Consider the following 26,893-nt stretch of genomic DNA (forward strand, 5'->3'; position numbering starts at 1 on the left):
GTACCCTCTGCAGTCGAGGTAAATAAAGGCCCGGGCCAATATTAGAGGAAATACGGTAAATACACACTTACACTTCCTCACACCTGGTTTCAACCTCTGGACTCCACCATGGTCCACACTGTGGGGGAAACAAAGTCAGACCAGAATATTCTATTTGATGATAGAAACATAACCTTCCCTATGAAGGATGTTCCATACATCACTCATATCCACCATTAAACATGAATCAATACTCCTCAGCTTCTCAGTGTGACAGAGAAAATGTGTGTGACTCTCAGCCTTCTAGCAGACGTTGCCTCTCCAGACCTGAGAGAGTCCAGTCTCCAGTGTGGATCCTCCAGTCCAGCAGAGAGCAGCTTCACTCCTGAGGCTCCTGGATGATTGTAGCTCAGGTCCAGCTCTCTCAGATGGGAGGGGTTGGAGCTCAGAGCTGAGGCCAGAGAAGCACAGCCTTCCTCTGTGAGCAGACAGCCAGACAGCCTGCACACACACACACACACACACACACACACACACACACACACACACACACACACAAATCAAGCCACATGTCAGATTTTATTAGTAACCTACTGTGAAATTAGTTGTGATAATGCCGTCAAATTCTAGCAAAACTATAACGGCTTCAAATACAAACAGTTGGCTGATCAGCTTTGTGGTTTCATTTGCTCCAGTTTGAGAGTTCTCCACTCACTTTGTGACAGAATATTAGAAGTCCTTTCTGGTATTTTAGGTTTCAACAACTGAGGCAGCAAGGAGAGGAAAGAATGAAATGTCCTCATGCAAAGTAATTCAATTAAAAAGAGGCTAGGAAGTGCTAAATGTTGGTATCACAATTGGTTTTAAAATTACATGAGCAGAGAAAATCCTCCACAGGTGTTTGTCTGCTGATAGTAACCTGTATGTAAAGCAGGATGTAAATGGTCGTTTGTTGAACAGGTTGAGGGATACTGACCTGAGAGTCTCCAGTCTACAGTGTGGACTCTCCAGTCCAGCAGAGAGCAGCTTCAGTCCTGAATCCTGCAGGTCGTTGTTACTCAGGTCCAGCTCTCTCAGACTAGAGGACTGGGAGCTGAGAACTGAGGCCAGAGCTTCACAGCTTCTCTCTGACAGCTGACAGTAGCTCAGCCTGAGGAAGAATTAGTGATGAACAACATGTTTGAAAATATTTATTTTTTCTCTTCTGTATGAATATTACATTTAATATATTGAATATATCCAGTTATGCATGCACCTACAGAGATTTATTGGAGGCTTTGACCACTGGCAGCAGCCTCAGAAGAGCCTCCTCTGAAGCAGAGTATTTCTTCAGGTCAAACACGTCCAGCTCTTCTTCTGATGACAGTAAGATGAAGACCAGAGCCGACCACTGAGCAGGGGAGAGTCTGTCTGTGGAGAGACTTCCTGATCTCAGGTACTGTTGGATCTCCTCCACTAGAGAACGGTCATTCATCTCATTCAGACAGTGGAACAGATTGATGCTTCTCTCTGGAGACGGATTCTCCCTGATCTTCTCCTTGATGTACTGGACTGTTTTCTGATTGGTCTGTGAGCCACTTCCTGTCTGTGTCAGCAGGCCTTGTAGGAGAGTCTGATTGGTCTCCAGTGAAAGGCCCAGGAGGAAGCGGAGGAACAAGTCCAGGTGTCCATTTGGACTTTGTAAGGCCTTGTCCACAGCGTTCTGGTAGAGGTGTTTGATGTTAGATTTCTTTCTTAATAGAATGGACCGTGGAAAGGTTAACTGTTTTTCTCTCAGTTTATTGACACCAGTGTTGATGAATGACAGAAAGACATAAACAGCAGCCAGAAACTCCTGAATGCTCAGATGGACAAAGCAGAACACCTTGTCCTGGTTCAGTCCACGCTCCTCTTTAAAGATCTGTGTGAACACTCCTGAGTACACTGAGGCTGCTCTGATATCAATGCCACACTCTGTCAGGTCGGCTTCATAGAAGATCAGGTTGCCTTTCTCCAGCTGCTCAAAAGCCAGTTTTCCCAGAGACTTAATCATCTTCCTGCTCTCTGTATTCCAGAGTGGATCTGTCTCAGCTCTCCCATGATATTTGACGTTCCCCTGTTTGGACTGAACCACCAGGAAGTGGATGTACATCTCAGTCAGGGTCTTGGGCAGGTCTTCTCTCTCACTGGTTTTCAACACATGGTCCAGAACTGTAGCAGTGATCCAGCAGAAGACTGGGATGTGGCACATGATGTGGAGGCTTCGTGAAGGCTTGATGTGGGAGATGATTCTGCTGGCCTGCTCCTCATCTCTGAATCTCTTCCTGAAGTACTCCTCCTTCTGTGGGTCAGTGAACCCTCTCACCTCTGTCACCATGTCAACACACTCAGGAGGGATCTGATTGGCTGCTGCAGGTCGTGTGGTTATCCAGAGGCGAGCAGAGGGAAGCAGTTTCCCCTTGATGAGGTTTGTCAGCAGCACGTCCACTGAGGTCGACTCTGTAACATCAGTCCAGATCTCGTTGTTCTGGAAGTCTAGAGGAAGTCGACACTCATCCAGACCGTCAAAGATGAACACAACCTGGAACTTGTCAAACCTGCAGATTCCTGCTTCTTTGGTCTCAGTAAAGAAGTGATGAAGAAGTTCCACCAAGCTGTACTTTTTCCCTTTCAGCAGATTCAGCTCTCGGAAAGTGAATGGAAATGTGAACTGTATATCCTGGTTGGCTTTGTCTTCAGCCCAGTCCAGAGTGAACTTCTGTGTTAAGACTGTTTTCCCAATGCCAGCCACTCCCTTTGTCATCAATGTTCTGATTGATCCATCTCTTCCAGGTAAGGGTTTAAAGATGTCTTCACATTTGATTGTTGTTTCTGGTCTCGCTGGTTTCCTGGATGCTGTTTCAATCTGTCTGACCTCATGTTCATCATTGACCTCTCCACTCCCTCCCTCTGTAATGTAGAGCTCTGTGTAGATCTGATTCAGAAGTGTTGGGTTTCCTACTTTAGCAATCCCCTCAAACACACACTGAAACTGCTCCTTCAGATTGGATTTGAGTTCACGTTGGCACACTGCAGCAAGAGTTTCTGAATGAACAAATTACATCGATCAGTGGATGTTGCTATAAATATGAGAAGTGTAAACATTTCTCAGTGAATGCATACTTTTCCCAACCCCATGGCATCTATTCTGCTCATCACTGGTGGACAAACAGGTCCTGACTGTGTGTGCAGCCGAATGTGAAAGGCAACTGTGGTGTTTTTTTTTAAATAAACAATACTGTGTTCAGCATTATACACCCACATGAACAAATCAATAAATTTAGCTAATGATTCATGAGGATTGTGCTCATTTACCTTCCAATCTGGAATTGAATAGATCTTATTTGAGAAATGTCTATATTTACAGCAGAGTTGTAGATGTAAACATCTCCCATTTTCCCACCATCTCCCCTCTCCATCATGTTAAACCTGTTAAAAGCCTCTTACTGCTCTGCAGAGAGTCAGCCAGCTCCTCCTGCTTCATTCTCCTCAGGAAGAGCAGTGTGATCTGCAGAAAAGCCTCTCTGCTGCTCCTCCTCTGCTCTTCCTCCTCACCGTCCACATCCTCCTCATCCTCCCTCTGCCTCTCTAAGCATTCTGGGTAATCTGCACTCAGAACCCTCTGGAATCTCTTCAGCTCGTTCTTCACAAAAGTGACGATGTTCCCCTCCAACAGCTGGAACAGAATAATATTTGAATTAAACTTTCTTACTAAAATCGTGAATAACAACATCAGATCCATCTGGCATAGACTGAAAACCCACTGGTCTAAAGAGTGCAGCTTGAAGACTGTTACGACCAGAGTGGTTGTTTTGTATTTCATTTGTAGCTGAAGTAAAATGTAAAGTAAAATGTGTTGTTGTACATTTACACACCATAAATATGGAGTTCAGGTCTGTTTGAAGCTCCTGGACAGACTGACCACTGGGAACCTCTGACCTCTCCTGGTGGACTCTGGAGAAACATGATGTATTAGGTCATATAATGTCACACACACACACACACACACACACACACACACACACACACACAGGTGGTTAAACGTGACTATGTTCTGTCATGATGGATCCTAGTAGAAACACAATGTGAACTCCACTGTAAATGCTGTTCTGATTATTTTATGTGCTGTTTTGAGAAGAAACTAAATCAACAGAGTATCATGACTTCTTTCCTCTGTTCAGTAGAATCAAATAATAATAAACTCATCTGTTTTCAATTCTTACCTTTGCTCAGTAGAGTGCTGTCCATCTTTAAACAGAAGAGGAGGATCCATAGACCAATCACTCTTCATGGACACACAGCTGGGTACAGGGGAGTCTGCTCTCTCCTGCTGGATCCTGCTCAGGATTGATAAAACAGGGGTGGTGGCAGTAAAAATGTTAGAGAAGCTGGGTTTTGACCAGCAGGTTGCCAGTTTGAATCCCAGTACCAACTTTGAAAATCAGAGTGAATATGTAACTCTTTCTCCACTCTGTGCAACTTCCACCAATTAGACCTTAATCAAGGATCTCAACCCCCAGACTGTTCTGGTAGAGCTGCTCAGTGACCAACAGCAGAAGACTGTGGTTGTACTGAGCAGCTCTGGTATGAATATCTGTAACTGTATGGATGTGAAGCAGAGCAATGCTGCAAAAGAGCATGTATGTAAACTAAAACCCTTCTGGATAAACACAGTAATTGTTAAAAATAAGAATAAGAATATAATGTTACATGTTTTAATGCAAATAACAACTTACTTTTTGTCTGATAAATGCTTTTCTTTAAAAGTAATTATGAAATCCTTGGACTGGTCACTCTTCATGGACACACAGCTGGGTACAGGGGAGTCTGCTCTCTCCTGCTGGACTGGGCTTCAACACAACAGAGACAGAGCTTTTACTCTGAATAATGATGGGTTAATGATTTCACTGCTGAGCTCTGAGATGGAGAACAGTCATGGACAGTTAGAGATCCTCATCTTACCTCTCAGCTTTGGTCTGGCTGTCATGTTCCCCAGACAGAGTGGTTTTAGAGGGAGGGAGCCCCTCCTCTCTCTCCTCAGACAGACTCATAGTAGAGCGAACACCTTTACACAAACACACTAGGTTGATTCATTACAACAAGGTTTCCATTACAGGTTATATTATTTCATGTGCTGTGATCATTCATGTCCGTAACATGTCACGTGTACATTAAGTGTAGAAAATATTAAAAAATAACTGCTCTTTCCGTCACATAGACTGAGCAGGTACAGGACTTTTAAGCCTCTAGGACAATTGAGATGGACGTTACAAAAGGGGTTTGAGTGAAACAAAGTGTATCTCAGTATTGGTAAGCTGGTTGTGTTTTTCACAAACTGAGATTACAGTCTAATTGATGCTCACTCTACCTGCAACCACTAAAAGTAATACATGTAAATCATTCTCATATCATTGTCTTCAAAGTCAGACAGAAACGTTGTAATTTCTTCTAATGAATATTTATATCTGCAAGCATCAAATAGACATTTTGAAAAACCCTATCACCATCAACTGAAGCAAATCTGCTATACTGTTATACAACACAATGTGATTTGAGCCAGCCTATTCATCAAACATTTATAATGTTCCCTGGTAGGATCCTTACCTGGTGAACTCACAACCAGATCAAGTCAAAGACACTTTCCACCTTCATCTGTAGAGGAAACACTGAGAGAGAAGACGCTGCTTATTCTCCTTCGTCAGTCTGTCTGTTGATCTGAGGCTGCTGTCACATCTCATAACTTCAGTGTCAAAGTCTAGAAACATCAGTATGACATCAGACCAGTCGAACCTGTTGCCAAAACTGTGGCAAATCACAGATCAGGTGATGTAGTTCTGCTGTGTGTCCACTAGATGGAGCACATTAACCTCTTCATCTACAGTGAACTAAAGAGCAGCCTCAGCACAAAACGATGTGATGCATGGAGGAGGAGAAATGTGATCACATGAAAATCTCCCTGTAGGCAGCAGGGTGGCTCAGTGGTTAGCACTGTGGCCTCACAGCAGGTCTTCAGTTCAAATCTCCACCCTGGTCCTTTCTGTGTAGAGTCTGCATGTTCTGTGGTAGAGCCCACATAAACAGGGCCTGAGTGGGTTTGGTGAAGGTAAAAACAACGCTTTGTTAACCCAGTGACTGACTCACATACTCACCCTGAAAGCTAGAGTAGGTGAATGTTGCTGCCTCTCTTATGGTCCTGTAGATTTATGACAGTGTAGCCTGAATGGTACTATGGAACTTATTCATCATTCTGTATATTCTGTAGTAGCCTAGATAACAGCACGTGCACTATAGCCTATTTGATCACCGTGCATTACTTATGCCAGGGCAGACTGCAATTATATAAAAAAAATCAGAGAATATCAGAAAAACAACATATCACAAATACCTGGAAACATAAGAGGTATGGATAAATTAATGAAGACACAATCTGTTGTTCAAGGAATGAGTATTTTGGAGAACTTTATATCAAATAAACAGGTAAAACCACTCCTGTTAAACTGATAGGCTGCTACAGCTACTACTAGCCTACTGCTACTACTGTCACCAAAGGAATAGATATGCACTAAGGTTCTTTGTATCGCTGGTTCACAAGTACACAGACAGGATTTTATAGACAGTTTATTTCTCTTTTAAGCAGCTGAGAAATCGTTTTAGTTTTTTAGTCTGCGCGTATCTCCAGAATCCCAAGCGCCGGCGGGCATGCCATTTTCCTCCCGCTCCTCTCTCCAACGAAAGGGCCGATCCGAGGAGTTTCTCCAGCCAGAGACGTTCTGCCTGCTGCCGCTGCCAAGTGTCCTTCTGCCGTTCCCCCCACCCTCTGTCTCCTCGATCCTTTTCACTCCAGCACAGTTATCTGACTGCTCATCAGGAACTGGTGCACAATGCTGTAGCGCACAGGGCTTCCTTGGAGGGAGGGGGAGTCGTCTGTAAACAGGCGCCTCACTATAGAACAGGATAATCATTAAAAACACAAGTGGAATTTAAAAGAGTCATTAAAGTACTACTACTACTACTACTACTACTACTACTATTACCACAACTACTGCTACTATTACTTCTACTTATATCACACATTCAATGAATAAATCAGAGGACGCACTCAAAAATGAATCTTAATGCATTTATTGCCAGAAGCATCAGCAGGAAAACAAGTGTTTCAGTCTGAAAGCTTTCTGCAGTTTCTACAATATTCACTGAAACATGAGGAGCATCCCAACACTACCTCCTCCTCTTCTTCTCTCCCTCTTACTTTCCTCCACTACCTCCTTTCCTCTTCTACTTTCTCCTCTACCTCCTCCTCTCCTCCTCTACCTCCTTTCCTTCACTACCTCCTCCTTTCCTCCTCTACTTCCTCCTTTCCTCCTGGTTTATGTTATTACATTATTCAGCAAACATATTGTTATCAGGCCTGTAATGTCATAAACTAATAATAATAACATAAGAAGTTATTACTTTATGGAAACAAAGCAATTATATGACAGGTTCAAGATTTTATCACATTATTGGATTTTTATTACATTATGGGCTTTATAACAGTTCGTTTTATTACATTATGGTGAATTATTATGGTTTGGTCAATTACTAGGTTTTGGGCTTTTACAGGAACTGATGGATATTTTTGTAGAAAATAAAAATGTACCACTGACTCGCGAGGAACAGTTAGTGGACTGGATGGATCAGAAAACTGTCAAATGACAATAATAAACTAGAAAAGGCTACATTTTCTGAACAAAATTGAAGTGTGCTTGCTGTCCCTGCAACAGTCCCTTAGACTTGGTGTTTCCTAGTGTTGCTAAGTGGTGGCTAGTGTTTAGCAGTAGGAGAAGTAGTAGTAGTTGTAGTAGTAGCAGCAGTAGCAATAGTAGTAGTAGTAGTAGCACTATCACTTGCAGTAGGTTACAGAGGGCCAAATAGAGAGCTAGAGAGCTGTGTGTGTATCTTACAAAGGTGGCAGAGACTATAAGAAATGACTGAATACAAAACTTCAATGTTAAGGACACAATGTCAGTAGAGCTCCCCCTGCTGTCATAAACATAACACAACAGCACAGGGAGCATCAACAGTGTCATGAATAGGACACCAGGGGGAGCTCTGCTGACATTTTCTGTAGAGAAAAGAGAGAAAGGAGTTGAGTCTCTACAGCTGTTTCCCATGTGGGTAGTAGCAGTAGTACTAGTAGTAGTAGTAATAGCAGTAATAGCAGTAGTAGTAGTAGTAGTAGCAGCAGTATTAGAAGTAGTAGTAGCAGTATTAGAAGTAGTATCTGCAGTTGTACCAGTGGACACAGGGCCAAATAGTGAGATAGACAGCTGTGTGTGTATCTTACAAAGGTGGCAGTGACTATCTGAAATGACTGAATACAAGACTTCAATGTTAAGGACAGAATGTCAGTAGAGCTCCCCCTGCTGTCATAAACATAACACAACAGCACAGGGAGCAGCAACAGTGTCATGAATAGGACACCAGGGGGAGCTCTGCTGACATTGCTTCTTTAACATGTCAGTGAAGTGTCACAAATATGACAGCAGACATGACATTATCTATGTCTGCAGCCTCATATCACAGCCATGATGACAACAGCACTGTCTCTCATGTGATATTGGCTAAATAAGGACAGGGAAACTCAGCTCTCACATAATGACAAATCACGGATATTCAGCTTCACATTCACAGCTATGTTTATATAATTACATTACCTCTCTCTCCCTCTGTGCATGTGTGTTTAATATATACCACTACCCACATAGCAGAGACATTTGGCCCAGATTTGGCGTGAAGCTGGCACAGTTTTGGACGATCGCGGAAGGCAACATTAGCCTACCCATGATCCTTTGCGACCGTTACGATGAAAAAAAGATATAAAAGATATATCTACTCAATATGTCAAATATCTAGTATAGCCGAACTAGTAATTACACTGCATCTAGATGATCTATGTTAAGAAAAAGTAAAGATGTTGGTTTATTTCAGATATTTTAGCCAAAACTCCTGTTTTGGCTAAAATATCACACACACGTTGGTTGACGTGGCTCACGGAAGGGCTTTTGTGGGTGGACGTGGCGCGTTCGACTCCTGTTTTGGCTAAAATATCTGAAGTAAACAAACATCTTTACTTTTTCTTAACATAGATCATCTAGATGCAGTGTAATTACTAGTTCGGCTATACTAGATATTTGATATATTCAGTAGATATATCTTTTTATGAGCCTAATGTACAACCCTTGTTTGCAAATAGGAAGAACTACAACTGTGGTCTGATTTGTATCAAGCTGCATGGCGCGGCTCTAGGGAATTGTAGTTTTATAAAAAATATTAGTGTTTTTCCTAGAATTGGAAGTTGTAAATACTGAATTGAGAGCACACTGAGGAGTTTAAGGGGATATTAAACACATTTGTGCAATCAGATTTTAAATATCTAATTGTTAATTGTTAATTGTTATCACCTGAGTCCTTTGACTCCGGTGATACGCAGATTATCAGAGATGGAAAATGTCAGCTACAGTCCTGATGTTAAAGAGGCAACTCAAAAACTGGATAAAGAGCATATGGATGGGCCAGTGCCAGAGTGCTTCTCACGACAAGTTTGTCAATTTAAAGTGCTTGCTATTGATGATATAGTTGTGAAGCCCAAAGAGAGAGATTCTTGCATCAAAATCGATAACAAGTTGGTTTTAGTCCAAAACATTGTTGAGGATAAAGGAATAGTGTACATTGTGGGCAATGAATATAAACAGGTGGAACACTTCTTTAAATACCTACTAAATACCTACTAAATACTTACACCAACAACATTAAAGTGACAGCACATTTAGAAATGACTAAAAAACAAAAAAATATCTGACCCATTCATATAGGAGTAGTAGTAGTGGCATTAGCAGTAGTATTGTAGTAGTAGCTGTAGTTGAAGTAGAAGTTGAAGGTAAAGCTGCAGTAAGCAATTTCTGACCACTAGAGGGTGTTGAGAACTCAAACTCAAACAGAGTCACTCCTGCTTCTGGGTTCAAGGTAGATTACTTGTACAAAACTGAAAGTTAAGGCGAAATGCGTTTTTGGGATGGAAATGAGGGATGCATTTCATTCTCACAAGGCTCCTGTAGGATTATTGGATTATTTTGTCTCTGACCTGTAGTTTCCATTGACTGCAATGCATTCTGTAAGGACAGAATTAAAATAATTTAAGATTTTCGTGTGATTTTTGCAAAGTATGTGGGACTAGTTAGAGTTAATTAGTTTAGCAGTTTTTAATTAAAAACTAGTAGTGGACTTCATAATTAAATATAGGCACCAATGTACAAAAGTTAACTCTTGTTTGTGCCAACAACCTCAAAAAATTCAGAGCTCAAGAATGTTTTGTTGAGATTTGTAATTTGTGGTGATCAGGTGATGAGGAATAGTCCTGATGGTGGTGCTATAGCCACCATCAGGACTATTTGCCAAATTTTAGTGGACATCGTTTGGCATGGTAACAAAGCTATGTGCCAAATTTGATGCATTTTCATGCATGGGAAGGCAGTTTTTGTAAGAAATAATAATACCAGCAAATACAAGACCGGCAGCAGAGCTGGCCACCCCCCAAAAACACCGTACATGGTCATGTGTTTACCTAATGTACTATACTTCAGTAAATTCCATTAGAATGAAGGTGGCTTAGCTAGTTTTTGTACTGTTTCTAATCTGTCTTTCTTGCTCATTTTCTTCTCAGCCCTCTTGCGTAATATATTAACAAAGCAGTAAATGATGATGGACCAACTGCGAATCATCTGTAAGACCCTACAGGGTATGAAATCGACCCATGAGGCAGAGATAGGCCTGGATCGAAATTTGTTGCCACTCAAAGATGTCAGTTCTCTTCAGAACCTGGAGGAACAACTGCAGAGTAGCCCTGACCTCCAGAAACAGTTGGTATGTTGGCATATCATGTACAGTGACCACATTTCCTAAAACTGAGTTGGCTAGCTTTGATCTTCCACAAATGCTTTTTTCTCATAAAAAGCCTGGATAAACTTAAGCAATGCCATGAAACATGTAAATGGATATGGGACAAAGCGTTGTTGCATAGTGTTGCAGTGGCAGTTCTAGGAAAGAAAGTATTTTTGTTTTGCTGTTTCAGGTGGGCTGAATGCAGCCCAGGACTATTTGTATGCCAAATTGATACCTGAGTACTGCCAGTATCACCTATGATATTCATAGTCTTTGATGATTAAAATACTTAAATATTAAACCATTGCTGAAAAAAAAAAAATGAACAAATATGATTTCAGGTAAACACACTGGCTCTCAAAGGTGGGGTGGACGTTCGCGAGTGTGTTTGGAGGATTATGCACGCAACAATTACAAACTCCTTGGCGAAGAATATAAACGAGAGGAGTAAATGGAAAGACTGGCTTCCAGCGCCTACAGATACGAGATGCTGTGATTGGTAAGTTGGCCTTGATGCCAATAGTGTCATTCATATGTTTAAGAATCATCAAAAGTTATTTAAATTGATAGTTCGGGTTCTTAGGGGAGGAGAGGAAGAGGGGAGTGGAGTGGAGGAAAGGATGGGGGATGAGGAAAGGGGAGGACAGGAAAAGGCGAGGAGATGATCGGGGAGGGTAGACAGGAAGAGAGAGGAGAGGGGAGGACAGGAAGAAGGGATCAGAAGAGGAGGGTGGAGGAAGAGAAGAGAGGTGAGGTGATGAGCAGGGGAGAGGAGAGGAAAAACGGAATTATCTTTTATTGGAAGAGATACAATGGGACTCAATTTTGTTTATTTAGAGAAAACTGATTTGGGTAGTGGAAATTGAGAATGGCTGGTTACTTTAAAGGACAATTCCACTAGAACTGAACCCAGGCCCTATTGACGGACATTCTGGTGTGATATCTACACGCATAGACCATCATTTTGCAGATGCAGTTTAAGTAGAAAGCCTATAGGCAACCATGACTGGTTCACATGGTTCATACTGTCCTCATTGTGTTTTCCTGAAGAAGTGGTGTCAAACCGAGCGTTGTATCACAGAGCCACGCATGATTTAAAAATAAGTGCAGTCATATGCCTTCCCGGGTTCCATACTCTGACACTATGGAACCTGGGAAGTGACATATGACTGTACTTATTTTTAAATTGCGCATGGCTCTGTGCGATACAACGCTCAGATAGGCTTTCTCCTGGAGCCATTTTGGAGCCTGGTAGGAGGATGGTGCCAGCTCATTACTGATCTGCAAAATTACAGTCTCTACCTGTAGATATCACACCAGAATGTCTGTCAATAGGGCCTGGGTTCAGTTTTAGGGGAGGTGTCCTTTAAAATCCAGTAGCCACATTAGCTGGTGATACAAAAAGTTAATTTCAAACCATGTGTGCATGTATGTTTTAGCTGCTGTGAGGTGTAACCATCTGACGTCTGGGGCCACGGACCAAGAAATAGATTCCACCATCAAAAGATGGCTACATCTGGCTCCGGATAGGAATGGTGGCAGGAGAGAGAGGATGAGGAGAAAAGAGTGCGAGGAGAGTATGACTGGTTAATGGACTGAAACATGGCATGGATGTTCAAGAGTTGTGTGCAGGGTTCAACTGGTTCATGGACTGAAACATGGCATGGATGTTCAAGAGTTGTGTGCAGAGTACAACTGGTTCATGGACTGAAACATGGCATGGATGTTCAAGAGGTTTTTTTGTTTGTTGTTTTTTTGCAATGGTTTACAAGTAGAGCTGCAACGATTAGTCGATCGACAGAAAATTCCTATTTTGATAATCGATTAAACGTTTCAGTCATTTTTCAAGCAAAAATGCCAAACATTTGATGGTTACAGTTTCTCAAATGTGATGATTTGCTGTTTTTCTTTATCATATTTGACAGTAAATTGAATATCTTAAAATTTTAGACTGTTAGAACAAGCAAATTGAAGACATCACGTGGCCTCTAAGAAATTGTGAATGCCATATTTTCACAATTTTTAAAAATTTTAACATTTCATAGACTAAATGATTAATCGATGAATCAAGAAAATAATCGGCAGATTATCCAATAATGAAAGTAATCGTTACTTGCAGCCCTAGTTCATTGTCTTATACTGTGCAAACTTTAAGGCTCTGAAAACATATTTTCTAAGCCAGCTTCTCACTATAAGTGATGAAGACACAATTTGTGCCAAAGTTGTAAAAGTTGAGGTTATTTCCCTTGAGGAATTTCTGCGATTGTGTTTTTCTCTGAGCTCTTCTTGCTGGTTTAAAGTGGGTGGGATTTGGAAAAGAGGTGATGTCACATATTTCCATGAAAAATCAATAAATATTTGTTCATAATACTGTCGTCGTTGAGGCATTTTTCATCTGGGCCAAATATGGCAAGTGTATTAATGAAGTGGCTTGGTTAAGGTTTACTTGAGGCTGACATCTGGAACCAGTGCTGAAACTTGTCTGCCTCCTTTCCTCTTTAGCAGACGAACGTGCAATTCTGAGTTTATCCAGTTTGTTTTGAAAGGTTTCAGAAACCCAAGGCTCGCAGGATTTTAGAGGAACATGTAATCCTTCAGTTGAAAATAAAATATGAAAATTACAAAAATTTGAGTTGTGAGACTTGTCAGGTCTGCTGCCTCGTGTCTCACTGTCTGTCCTTTCCTTCCAGACTGAAGAGCGTGCGATGGAAGCAGCTGTGGTGAAACAGGAGGTTCTGGGTCCTCTGTGAGGACGACCAGCGTGAAAACACTCGGTGCACAAACTGCTCCTTTCATTTTAGATAATCGACTCGTCGTTCTTTTTTAAAAATAAAATGTTTATCACATGGTGTTGGTGTGTTTGTTAGTGCTGATAACTGCACAGTGTTGATCCAGTGTTTCATAAACTAAATTGTACACGCAGGTGAGTAGAAATGCATTTAAATCTAGTATATCTCGTTACACATTCTTCAACAAATCTATGAAAACAACTTTTACATTTCAAATATTTAAAAATTTTGCTGTACAATGTCAAAATGCAGGAAATAAGATGAAACTGTAATGATCCTTGTGGCGAAACCAGATCACTGAAGCGGCAAATAGTAACAGGATACAGCAAGAAAAATAGAATATTAATAAGAATAGAGCAAATGGGGGCATTAAACATGCTGTCTGTTATCCTTAATAAATATATTCAAATCACAGATGTACATAAAGTACAGAATCAAACTAGAAAATCTTACTTCTGGGATGAGCGACACATGATCGACCAATCACAGCAGGCTGAGGGATTTAGGACTTTTCTCTGATGCTGCAGTCAAGTCATGTTAATGAGTTTTATCCTTTTTCACTTTCTGTTTCATACATCTTCTCAAAACTATATTTTCACAAAGTATGTGTTTTTTCATTTGTCTTTTTCCTCAAATTATTTAGTTCTACTTTGTCAATACTCTCTTCATGCAGTAATCCAGATGTTTTTCATACTTTAACTTGTACATTTCTACTACGGCTTTTAATTTCCTGAACGAAAATGAAGACGCTATTTTCATTTCATGGATGAAATAAGCTTAAATTTAATTGAATTATGTATTTAGATTTATGCATTATTTATGAAAGTATTTACCTAGATTTATGCAAATGTTTTATCATTATCAAAGTGTATTTTGTGGCACAGAATCCATTTTGTCAAACACGTAGCAAGCATTTGGCGGATGAAATGAAGGAAACGCTTGGTGCATCAAGACTCTGAGACAAACTTTCTCCAGCATTAAACAAAATCAACAGCGCTCCCACATAGAGCTGCATGACCTGCCATTCATAAAAGTAATCATTTCTTAAACTCAGAGAATCACTTCAGTGTTTTTTTATAGTTACATAGTTCCCTCTGTATAGAAAAAATGAGATTAAACACAGTACCGCAGGAATGTAATTAAAAGTTAGTCCATCATGAATATGTGTAATTGAAAGCAAAAGGAATACATATAAAAGCATTTTTCAGAAGGTGACCATGCAGAGGTCGGATCATTCTCAGCTGCTGTCAGCTCAGTTTCAGATCTGGACTTCTGAAGCCTTCAGCCAACAGACCGCAGCCTGACAGCTGATCTGCATCCACAGCAATCTAACAACCTGATGTACAAAGGAAATACATCATGCTGCAAAACTGTGTGTTTGGAGTAGAAACAACAACCAAATCAGTGTCTGTATTTATTCATGAAATATAACAATATATTCAGGGGGAAAATGGAGACGCACTTGATGATGTAACATGGACACACACAAGATTTGTTTAATGTCAAATGTCACACACTCATCTCCTCATTTATACTACTATGGAACAAGATATTGGTTTATTTAAGGAAAATTATAATCACATGTTAAGTTAAAAAAAAAAATTGTCAATAAAAAGTATAAAATAAAATGTTTCAAACTGTGCTTGTTTGAAACCAATAAGATCAAACAATGTTCATTTTAACTTAAATTGTTGGAAACATGATAGATGTTTAGCTTGGTGTGACATTAATAAAATACCAAACAAAACAAAGGTCCAAAGGAAAGATATTTTAACCTGTCAGTCATCAACAACAGACTCTCAGGTGAACAACAATAACTTGATTCTGTCTGGTTAAATATCTCATTCATTTCATCTTCCAAATAAAATATCTGGTTTCTTGTACATGTGATGTGATTACAAACATTAATATTCTCATTTTAATGCATAGCTGTGTGTGTGTGTGTGTGTGTGTGTGTGTGTATGTGTGTGTGTGTGTGTGTGTGTGTGTGTGTGTGTGTGTGATCCTGTACAGAGTGAATATCATGTCAGCAGCTGTCTTTGGTCAGCAGTGTGAGTGTTTCTCTCTCCCTCCTCTATCTGACAAGAGACACTGAGGAACCAATCGACCAAAACAAGAACCCAGGATAGAGTGGTTCAGTGAATGTGGAGTGGAAGGTGTGGATGTGGATCAGTGTGTCAGAGGAAACTCTGTAGAAGGACAGAGAGCCAGCAGGCCAGTCCAGATACACTGCTACTCTGTCAGAGTCAGAGGAGGAGATTCCTGTGAATACTGATCTGTTATTGCGCCGGGCAGAGTAACGATCATCATAGCATTCCAGACTCCAGGACTTTTCATTCCCTCCAAGCCTGCAGTCTTCACTCCTTCCTCTCCTACTGATTCCTCTGTAAGTCACTCCTATATGAACCGCTCCTTTCCTCTCGACCTCCCAGTAACAGCGACCAGTCAGACCATTTCTACACAGCAGCTGATACCAGTAGTCAAATCTCTCTGGGTGATCAGGATATGGCTGCTCCTCTCTCACTGCTGTCACCTTTCTGTTGTCTTCAGACAGGAAGAGGATTCTGTTTGCTGTGTTTGGGTCCAGTGTGAGTTCACAGGCATCTGATGGAGAGAACAAGACACCTTTCATTTCTGAACAGTTTCATGATGACACATTATATCAGCCATCATCTTCATTCACAGTAGGACTTGAATGAATAGATGTCACAAACTGCTGTGTAGAGGGACTTTCCATGTAAGCAGTTGAATGTTTGTTGCTTTGTTTTCCTGAATCAAACTAAATACACACTTACACTTCCTCACACCTGGTTTCAACCTCTGGACTCCACCATGGTCCACACTGTGGGGGAAACAAAGTCAGACCAGAATATTCTATTTGATGATAGAAACATAACCTTCCCTATGAAGGATGTTCCATACATCACTCATATCCACCATTAAACATGAATCAATACTCCTCAGCTTCTCAGTGTGACAGAGAAAATGTGTGTGACTCTCAGCCTTCTAGCAGACGTTGCCTCTCCAGACCTGAGAGAGTCCAGTCTCCAGTGTGGATCCTCCAGTCCAGCAGAGAGCAGCTTCACTCCTGAGGCTCCTGGATGATTGTAGCTCAGGTCCAGCTCTCTCAGATGGGAGGGGTTGGAGCTCAGAGCTGAGGCCAGAGAAGCACAGCCTTCCTCTGTGAGCAGACAGCCTGACAGCCTGCACACACACACACACACACACACACACACACACACACACACACACACAGCAAACAGCAACATATTGCTTATTGTTGCATTTTCTTTCAGTGATGTATAGTTTGTAGTGCTGGGTGATGAAACAATATTGATAATTATCTTGGTTAAATTTTCCTCGATTTCAAAATAAAAGCAGCTTGATAATTAGTGTGCTTGCCGTAGGCAGAGCACACTTTTACTATCTTGCATACTTATTATTCTTTTTATTCTTATTCTTCTTATGGACAAAAGTTTAGGATGCATCTCCTCCTACAGTTTTTACAGTACATAGACATATTAAACATCAAAATGCGCGGCTCATTGAGGAATCGTGTGCTATTACTTTTCTAAGAGATCCATCATAAGCTCTTTGAGATATGAATGATTAAATGGCATTTTTAGACGCAATACACACCCATTGTAAAAGGATGAGAACCTGAGAACCGTGTGGACTCAATCACAGGATCACAGAGCCAGAAATTTAAGTTTGGTTTTGTCCTTGTTTCTCCGCGGAGATCGGGAGCCTCCCACACAGTAGCTGAAGCTAAGGTAGAATCAGATCAGTATGGATGTATTTGGACTTTTATTCTGTATATTAAAAGTCTAGTGCAGAGTTTTTAATGGCTGTCTTGATGCATGTGGGACAGACGGACCGCGCTGCGGAGATCGGGAGGTACGTCTGGTTTCTCCCACACAGTAGCTGAATCTAACTGAAGCTAAGGTACACACACAGAGTATGGTGGTTTCTGCGCGTCGGCCGACGCTTAACGGAGCTTCTCACGAGCTCAGTTTTTAAGCTAGAGCGGAGCTTTTTTTATTAGCGGAAACTAGACATCCAGACGAATACGTAGGTACCAGCCATGTTATGTAACATAGCTCTCACAGTCGGCGAAGTTTTTGACAAAGGTAAATGGGCATGACTATTTTCAAACGGGTCCCTTGACCTCTCACATCAAGATATCTGAATGGCTCATTAGAACCGCAAGAGTCTTAGCTTTACAGCCATATCTGACATATGTCAGCTACATAGGGTATATGAGCTCCAGGGTACTAAAGACACAGTGTTCTGCATGCAGTGAAAAGATGTTATTCTCGCCTTTTTTTCTTTCCCTATTTCTGCACACTGTGGTACCTAAACAGTCATGGAATTGTAGAAATTGGGTATGGCTACAAAGCTGAGACTCTTGTGAATCCAAAGAGCCCAATTGCATTCATGTGTGATTAAATATGGCCTCATAGTAACCATTGCAATGTGATGACAGCATTTTTTATAACTTGACCTTATTGTATAAAATGACATGAAATGAAATGGTCGAGCTCATTCATGTCAGTGCTTCGACACAGCCAGCAGATGGCAACAGAGACCATGAGTTCCCCACATGGGCTTTCTGTCAGCCTCTGCGCCGACTTTATGATGCGTTTAGGATCCTTGGAAAGCTGGGAATCTGTACTTTCGTTCGATACCAAACATGTTGCTATGCAGTGATGAGAAAAGTTTCCCAGTGCCTTTGAACGCAACTGGCTCTGTTTACTGAGTCTAGTCTGTCAAAATGCTAACAATTGCAATGCTGCACCGCTTAGCAAAGCTAGTGAACGCCAAGTCTAAGGGCAGGGGCATTGCAAGGGCGGCAAGCACACTTAAATTTTCTTTAGAAAATTTAGCCTTTTCTAGTTTTCAATAATATTGATCACAGCAGAGTTTCTCTCTTAAAACAGAATTCTGGTTATTTTCAACCTGGACCTTGTTTTCCTAGTTTCAGTCATGAAGATTGATGGATTCAACATTTCATCACTTCCTTCACTGTAGAGTTTTACGTAGCTTCAGTTAAATCAATATTCCACTTAGTTTCAACATGGAGTTATTTATTTGAAAACCAGAATATAATCTACTGACCAAGATCAGATGCAGCTGGACCAGTTTGTAGTTCAGATTTTTACTTCCCATTCATTTGAATGGAAACTGACATTGAACACGTTGGTGAACAGATTCAGCATCAGATCCTGCTGCTGTGATTATTAATTGACGTTTGGTACGACTATTTAGAAAAGAATTTCACCAAACAGCATTTTTATTGATAGAAGAGAACATAGCGGAGGGATACCATTTAGGAGAGATAGTTCCTGCTTGGGAGACCGGATCTACTTTATTTTTAAATATTAATTTTAATGTAAACCAAGAACAGACATACAATGTATCTGCAGACCAGTTGCTGCTTTATTGTCTTCCAGCAGGATCTGTTGTTCAATCTGTTCACCAACGTGTTCAATGTCAGTTTTCAGGAGATTTTCAACTCTACAAACTGGTCCAGCTGCATCTGGTCCTGGTCAGTAGTTTATATTCTGGTCTTCATGGCGGTCAGGTGCTGAAAAATCTCCATGTTAAAACTAAGTGGAGTATTGCTTTAAACAGGAGTGCTGTCCAACACACACACACACACACACACACACACACACACACACACACACACACACAGCAAACACACTCTCCAGCAGCTGGAGCCAAAAGTGATAAAACACAGAAACACTCTGCAGTGAAACGTCTTTAAACAGCTGCAACTGAACACTTATGATGTCTCACTTATAATAGTCCATTTGATATTTTTTAGGTTGCTCACACTCTTCCTTGTTTACTTCACTGGCTGCTGGTTTTCTGCTGCGTTCAGGTCAAACTGGAAGAACGGCTTCACTGCTTTGTTTCATTATTCTTATTTAAATATTATATGAGGTTATAGTGTTGAAAAATAAGACTGAAAAACCACTTCACTCCCGCTTTTTTAAATTATTATTATTATTATTATTCTTATTATTATTTTAGTTTTATTCTAGCAATAAAGACATGTTTTAAATGAAAGTTGACTGATCTAATCTCAACTTTTATTCAGGAGCAAAATTAACCCTTTAAACTTGACAGAAATAGTGATTTTATATATTGTGATAAAACTTGACATCGCCTGATATGAACATTTTTATTGTAATAACATTTTCAGCTTTATCACCCAGCACTAATAGTTTGTTATTTATTGTTTATTGTGAGATTGCTTTTGCAGCTTTTGTGCAGGTTTTCTGAAAAACAGATCGTAGCTCACAGTTCAGCTCACATGTTGGATTTTCTCATTAATAAACTGCTCTGAAATCAGTTATTATAATACAAAAACTGTCTTCAGTATTAAGAGCTGACCCAAGGATCAGGTTTGTGTTTTCATTTCAGTTCTGGACTCAGTTTGACAGAATCTGACAAGTCCTTTACTTCAGGTTTCACCAACAGAGGCAGTGAGGAGAGAAATAATGAAATATTCTCTCAGAGGAGAGAAAGTAGAGCTGAATGTTGGTTTCTCAGCTGCTTTCAAAAACCACATCAGCAGGAAAATGAGAGCTCAGGTATTTTCTCTGACATTAATGTGCATGTAAAGCAGAACTGAAATGGTCGTCTGTTGAACAGTAAGAGTGATCCTGACCTGAGAGTCTCCAGTCTACAGTGTGGACTCTCCAGTCCAGCAGAGAGCAGCTTCACTCCTGAATCCTGCAGGTCGTTGTTACTCAGGTCCAGCTCTCTCAGACTAGAGGACTGGGAGCTGAGAACAGATGACAACTCCTTACAGCATTTCTCTGTGAGCTTGTTTTGATTCAACCTGAAAAAATAGATACAAATGTTTTACTTGTTCGGCTTGTTTGACAAATGCAGAAAAATGATGACTACAAAAAAAACAACAACACAAATCCATCATAAAACAGCATACAATGTTATAGTTACAACATATTTTTACACAAAAGCATCATAACCTGATCTTACCTGAGAGTCTCCAGTCTACAGTGTGGACTCTCCAGTCCAGCAGAGAGCAGCTTCAGTCCTGAATCCTGCAGGTCGTTGTTACTCAGGTCCAGCTCTCTCAGACTAGAGGACTGGGAGCTGAGACCTGATGACAACTCCTTACAGCATTTATCTGTGAGCTTGTTTTGATTCAACCTGACAAAACAGATAGAAATGTTTTACTTGTTCGCCTTATTTGACAAATGCAGAAAAATGATGACTACAAAAAAAACAACAAGACAAATCCATCATAAAACAGCATACAATGTTATAGTTACAACATATTGTTACACAAAAGCATCATAACCTGATCTTACCTGAGAGTCTCCAGTCTACAGTGTGGACTCTCCAGTCCAGCAGAGAGCAGCTTCACTCCTGAATCCTGCAGGTCGTTGTTACTCAGGTCCAGCTCTCTCAGACTAGAGGACTGGGAGCTGAGAACTGAGGCCAGAGCTTCACAGCTTCTCTCTGACAGCTGACAGACACTCAGCCTGAGGACAAGAAGACATGTGGAAATATTATTCTCTTATATTTAATGTCATTATTATTATTATATCACTATTATTTCTACTGACAGACTGTATTGATGTGGCCCTGATCTAAAGCAGGTCCCAGTGTGTTTGCATGGTGCTGTATACTGAGCTGACTGGAGCACTAACACTGACAGGGAAACTGGTTTGATTCCCACTGGGCCGCCCATGCTAACAATGTATTCACACATGGTGCTCTAAGGTGATTGGATAAATAAATCCACCAAATGGCACATGCTTTTTTACGCTGCACAACGAGCCATAAAAAAGAAAATAAAGTGGATATAAATTAGGAAACACTTTAAAAACAAGTAGTTTTATATAATAATATAAAATATAAACATGAGAAACAAGATGAAGAAGTGAGGAGTGACAAAAAAGATTACACAAAATTAAAAAGCAACTCAATAAAAGTGTGTTTCACAAAGAGTTTTAAAGATGATCGTGAATCTGCACCTCAGTCCCTCAGGAAGGCTTTCCACAGTCTGGAAGCCCTGAGGACTAAAGTGAAACCACCTTCAGTGTTGAGTCTGGACTGAGGGAAAGTCAGGAGGACCTGAAGATCTCAGCTGGCTCTCAGCTCACAGGGAACTAAGAGCTCCACAGTGTAATTCAGGACCAAAACTAGCCTGCTTTAAATGTGTTCAGTTACATTTTAATATGAATTCTCTATCTAACTGGTAACCAGAGGACAGATGTTAAAACTGGGCAGATGATGATGTCACCTTCCCACTGGTTAAAATCTAGCTGCTCTATTCTGAAGCAGTTGGAGATGTGACAGTGAATTATGGCTGAGAGGAACAGAGAGAGGTGCAGTAATCTGATGACAAGATATCAGAGCATGGATGATCTTCTCTCAGTCACTGAGCTTCACTGCTGTGTATATGAAGCTGGATCTGAACAAAACTCTGAAATCCTGATGTAAAACCTGCAGGGCGACCTTTACAGATTCAGGAATCCTGTTTTGAGAGAACAGACCTTAGTTTGGAGAAATGTGTAGAATCAACTGAGGAAAACTGTAATGTGATTTTACCTGAGAGTTTCCAGTCTACAGTGTGGACTCTCCAGTCCAGCAGACAGCAGCTTCACTCCTGAATCCTGCAGGTCGTTGTTACTCAGGTCCAGCTCTCTCAGATGGGAGGGGTTGGACTTCAGAGCTGAGACCAGGACTTCACAGTGAGTCTCTGACAAGCTGCAGCCCCTCAATCTGAATAAAGAATAAAGGAGGGGTTGGACTTCAGAGCTGAGGTCTCTGACAGTTCACAGCCAGAACGTCTGTTTACAGATTTAATGTAAAATGAGTGATTATCACAGCAGAGCTGAGACTAGCATAACATTCAAAACTTATACAGCATACTACTACTAATAGTAATACTACTACTACTACTACTACTAATAATAATAATAATAATAATAATAATGACAATAATTTATATTATACAGATTTTAGCCTAACCTCCACAGGCAGTTCATTTCAAATTCTGGTAAAACAACTCAGTAAAACAGCCTGACACCATTAGAGTCCGGCTTCACCACAGATTTGGTTGGGATTTAGTTACTTTTAAGGTTTTGAGCCTACAGCATTAAATTACAACTTTCCGAGTCGTATTTCCCACTTTGTCGACTCGTTCATGTCGCTCTCTGTAATTCTGATATTTCTGACATGAGCTGAAGGCAGGAGAAGACGAGAGGAATCTTTCATAGATATTACACCAATAAAGAGTTGATCTAGACTAAAGAATGAAACTCAAGAAACAACCGATCTGTTAGATCAGTAACTGTAATGTGAAACTGAAACTGGAACAGTAATGCCTTACTTTACTCTGTTACGGGAAAAAGTAATGTGATTACAGTAACGCATTACTTTGTAATGCGTTACACCCAACCACTGCTATGTAGAACAACAGTTAATAGTGTGTATGTTTGAGGAACTATAGATCTTTATTGTAATTCTGATGGTGTCAGGTATGAAGGTCGCTCTACACTGTTCTATACTGTTGATATTCACATCAGGACTAACCGAGCCTCTCTGCAGTTCCTCACAGCTGGGATCAGTCTCAGTCGTCCTGCCTCTGATGTGTTGTAGGCCTCCAGGTCCAACACATCCAGAACCTCCTCTGACATCTGCAGCATGTAGGCCAGAGCTGAGCAGTGGATCTCAGAGAGTTCCTTCTCTGATCTGTTCTCTGACTTCAGGAACTCTTGGATCTCCTGATGTACTGACTGGTCGTTCATCTCCATCAAACAGTGGAAGATGTTGATGCTTCTGTCAGGAGAGAGACTGTAGATGTTCATCCACTTCAGGTTGCTGATGGCTCTCTGGATGCTTTCTGGTCTGCTCTCTGTCCAACCCAGCAAACCTCGTAAGAGTCTCTGGATGGACTCCAGGGAGAGGCCATGAAGGAAGCGGACAAAGAGGTCCAGGTGGCCATTTTTACTCTTCAGGGATTTGTCCATAGCTCTCCTGAGGAAGATATCCAGGGATTGTTCCAAGTCTTCTCCCAGGAATGTCTCCAGTACCTTCTTATTCCTGTTTGTGTGACAGTGGAACATGTAGACAGCAGCCAGAAACTCCTGAATGCTCAGATGGACAAAGCAGAACACCTTGTCCTGGTTCAGCCCACGCTCCTCTTTAAAGATCTGTGTGAACACTCCTGAGTACACTGAGGCTGCTCTGATATCAATGCCACACTCTGTCAGGTCGGCTTCATAGAAGATCAGGTTGCCTTTCTCCAGCTGCTCAAAAGCCAGTTTTCCCAGAGAGAGAATCATCTTCCTGCTCTCTGTATTCCAGAGTGGATCTGTCTCAGCTCTCCCATGATACTTGACATTCCCCTGTTTGGACTGAACCACCAGGAAGTGGATGTACATCTCAGTCAGGGTCTTGGGCAGGTCTTCTCTCTCACTGGTTTTCAACACATGGTCCAGAACTGTAGCAGTGATCCAGCAGAAGACTGGGATGTGGCACATGATGTGGAGGCTTCGTGAAGTCTTGATGTGGGAGATGATTCTGCTGGCCTGCTCCTCATCTCTGAATCTCTTCCTGAAGTACTCCTCCTTCTGTGGGTCAGTGAAGCCTCTCACCTCTGTCACCATGTCAACGCACTCAGGAGGGATCTGATTGGCTACTGCAGGTCGTGTGGTTATCCAGAGGCGAGCGGAGGGAAGCAGTTTCCCCTTGATGAGGTTTGTCAGCAGCACGTCCACTGAGGTTGACTCTGTAACATCAGTCCAGATCTCGTTGTTCTGGAAGTCTAGAGGAAGTCGACACTCATCCAGACCGTCAAAGATGAACACAACCTGGAACTTGTCAAACCTGCAGATTCCTGCTTCTTTGGTCTCAATAAAGAAGTGATGAAGAAGTTCCACCAAGCTGTACTTTTTCCCTTTCAGCAGATTCAGCTCTCGGAAAGTGAATGGAAATGTGAACTGTATATCCTGGTTGGCTTTGTCTTCAGCCCAGTCCAGAGTGAACTTCTGTGTTAAGACTGTTTTCCCAATGCCAGCCACTCCCTTTGTCATCACTGTTCTGATTGGTTCATCTCTTCCAGGTAAGGGTTTAAAGATGTCTTCACATTTGATTGGTGTTTCTGGTCTCACTGGTTTCCTGGATGCTGCTTCAATCTGTCTGACCTCATGTTCATCATTGACCTCTCCACTCCCTCCCTCTGTGATGTAGAGCTCTGTGTAGATCTGATTCAGAAGTGTTGGGTTTCCTGCTTTAGCAATCCCCTCAAACACACACTGAGACTTCTCCTTCAGATTGGATTTGAATTTACGTTGGCACACTGCAGCAAGAGTTTCTGGATGAACAAATTACATCAATCAGTGGATGTTGCTGTAAATATGAGAAGTGTAAACATTTCTCAGTGAATGCATACTTTTCCCAACCCCATGGCATCTATTCTGCTCATCACTGGTGGACAAACAGGTCCTGACTGTGTGTGCAGCCGAATGTGAAAGGCAACTGTGGTAGTATTTTTTTTTTTTTTTTAAATAAACAATACTGTGTTCAGCATTATACACCCGTATGAACAAATCAATAATTTTAGCTGATGATTCATGAGGATTGTGCTCATTTACCTTCCAATCTGGAATTGAGTAGATCTTTTTTGAGAAATGTCTATATTTACAGCAGAGTTGTAGATGTAAACATCTCCCATTTTCCCACCATTTCCCCTCTCCATCATGTTAAACCTGTTAAAAGCCTCTTACTGCTCTGCAGAGAGTCAGCCAGCTCCTCCTGCTTCATTCTCCTCAGGAAGAGCAGTGTGATCTGCAGAAAAGCCTCTCTGCTGCTCCTCCTCTGCTCTTCCTCCTCACCGTCCACATCCTCCTCATCCTCCCTCTGCCTCTCTAAGCATTCTGGGTAATCTGCACTCAGAACCCTCTGAAATTTCTTCAGCTCGTTCTTCACAAAAATGACAATGTTCTCCTCAAGCAGCTGGAAGAGAATTATATTTGAATTAAACTTTCTTACTAAAATCGTGAATAACAACATCAGATCCATCTGGCACAGACTGAAAGCCCACTGGTCTAAAGAGTGCAGCTTGAAGACGGTTACGACCAGAGTGGTTGTTTTGTATTTCATTTGTAGCTGAAGTAAAATGTAAAGTATAATGTGTTGTTGTACATTTACACACCATAAATATGGAGTTCAGGTCTGTTGGAAGCTCCTGGACAGACTGACCACTGGGAACCTCTGACCTCTCCTGGTGGACTCTGGAGAAACATGATGTATTAGGTCATATAATGTCACACACACACACACACATACACACACACACACACACACACACACACACACACACACACACACACACACACACAGATACACAGGCGGTTAAACGTGACTATGTTCTGTCATGATGGATCCTAGTAGAAACACATTGTGAACTCCACTGTAAATGCTGCTCTGATTATTTTATGTGATGTTTTGAGAGAAGAAACTAAATCATGGCTTCTTTCCTCTATTCAGTAGAATCGAATAATAACAAACTCATCTGTTTTCAATTCTTACCTTTGCTCAGTAGAGTGCTGTCCATCTTTGAACTCAAGAGGACGATCCATAGACCGGTCACTCTTCATGGACACACAGCTGGGTTCAGGGGAGTCTGCTCTCTCCTGCTGGATCCTGATAGAAACAGGATTGACAAAAGAAAGGTAGTTTTAACCTGAAGAGAAGCAGGATTTTGACCAGAAGGTCCAGTTCAAATCCCAGAACCAGATAGAAAATCTGAGGGAGGAGAGTGAATGAGAAACAGCTGCTATTGTAGCTGCCAAACTTTCTCTACATGAAAAAGGTTAAAAAACAAGAGCAATGTCACATATTATTGTTAATATCTTACTCTCTTCAGAGGGGACAAATGCTTTGTTAATGCTAACATTTTATAGTAACATTATGTTGACTTACATTGTTTCAGAGGAATGTCTTTTTAAAAAAATAGGATGATCCATAGACCGGTCACTCTTCATGGACACACAGCTGGGTACAGGGGAGTCTGCTCTCTCCTGCTGGACTGGGCTTCAACACAACAGAGACAGAGCTTTTACTCTGAATAATGATGGGTTAATGATTTCACTGCTGAGCTCTGAGATGGAGAACAGTCATGGACAGTTAGAGAT

At 41.2% G+C, this 26,893-nt stretch overlaps 1 protein-coding gene across 6 annotated transcripts in view; it reads right to left on the reverse strand.

Moving 5' to 3' along the window:
- Positions 1 to 26,893, reverse strand: part of LOC139919648 (protein NLRC3-like) — a 28,650-nt gene that overhangs the window by 1,645 nt on the left and 112 nt on the right. Inside the window, exons 2-13 of one of the 6 annotated variants that reach the window (XM_078291635.1) lie at positions 26,682 to 26,792; positions 26,289 to 26,402; positions 25,912 to 25,990; positions 25,484 to 25,712; positions 23,289 to 25,071; positions 22,302 to 22,475; positions 21,056 to 21,229; positions 20,721 to 20,894; positions 20,386 to 20,559; positions 956 to 1,129; positions 307 to 480; positions 72 to 118 (exon numbers count right to left, since the gene is read on the reverse strand). In XM_078291635.1, coding sequence (XP_078147761.1) covers positions 72 to 118; positions 307 to 480; positions 956 to 1,129; positions 20,386 to 20,559; positions 20,721 to 20,894; positions 21,056 to 21,229; positions 22,302 to 22,475; positions 23,289 to 25,071; positions 25,484 to 25,712; positions 25,912 to 25,990; positions 26,289 to 26,402; positions 26,682 to 26,792 — 3,407 coding nt within the window. Of the gene's footprint in view, positions 1 to 71; positions 119 to 306; positions 481 to 955; positions 1,130 to 1,238; positions 3,043 to 3,444; positions 3,674 to 3,872; positions 3,952 to 4,220; positions 4,338 to 4,733; positions 4,848 to 4,959; positions 5,162 to 5,601; positions 5,716 to 15,107; positions 16,311 to 16,501; positions 16,549 to 16,736; positions 16,911 to 20,385; positions 20,560 to 20,720; positions 20,895 to 21,055; positions 21,230 to 22,301; positions 22,476 to 23,288; positions 25,072 to 25,483; positions 25,713 to 25,911; positions 25,991 to 26,288; positions 26,403 to 26,681; positions 26,793 to 26,893 lie in introns of those variants that run through there. The other 5 variants (XM_078291636.1, XM_078291638.1, XM_078291640.1 and 2 more) reach the window with 5 other exon arrangements.

Source organism: Centroberyx gerrardi, chromosome 23 (genome assembly GCF_048128805.1).
Source record: "Centroberyx gerrardi isolate f3 chromosome 23, fCenGer3.hap1.cur.20231027, whole genome shotgun sequence".
Taxonomy (NCBI): domain Eukaryota; kingdom Metazoa; phylum Chordata; class Actinopteri; order Beryciformes; family Berycidae; genus Centroberyx; species Centroberyx gerrardi.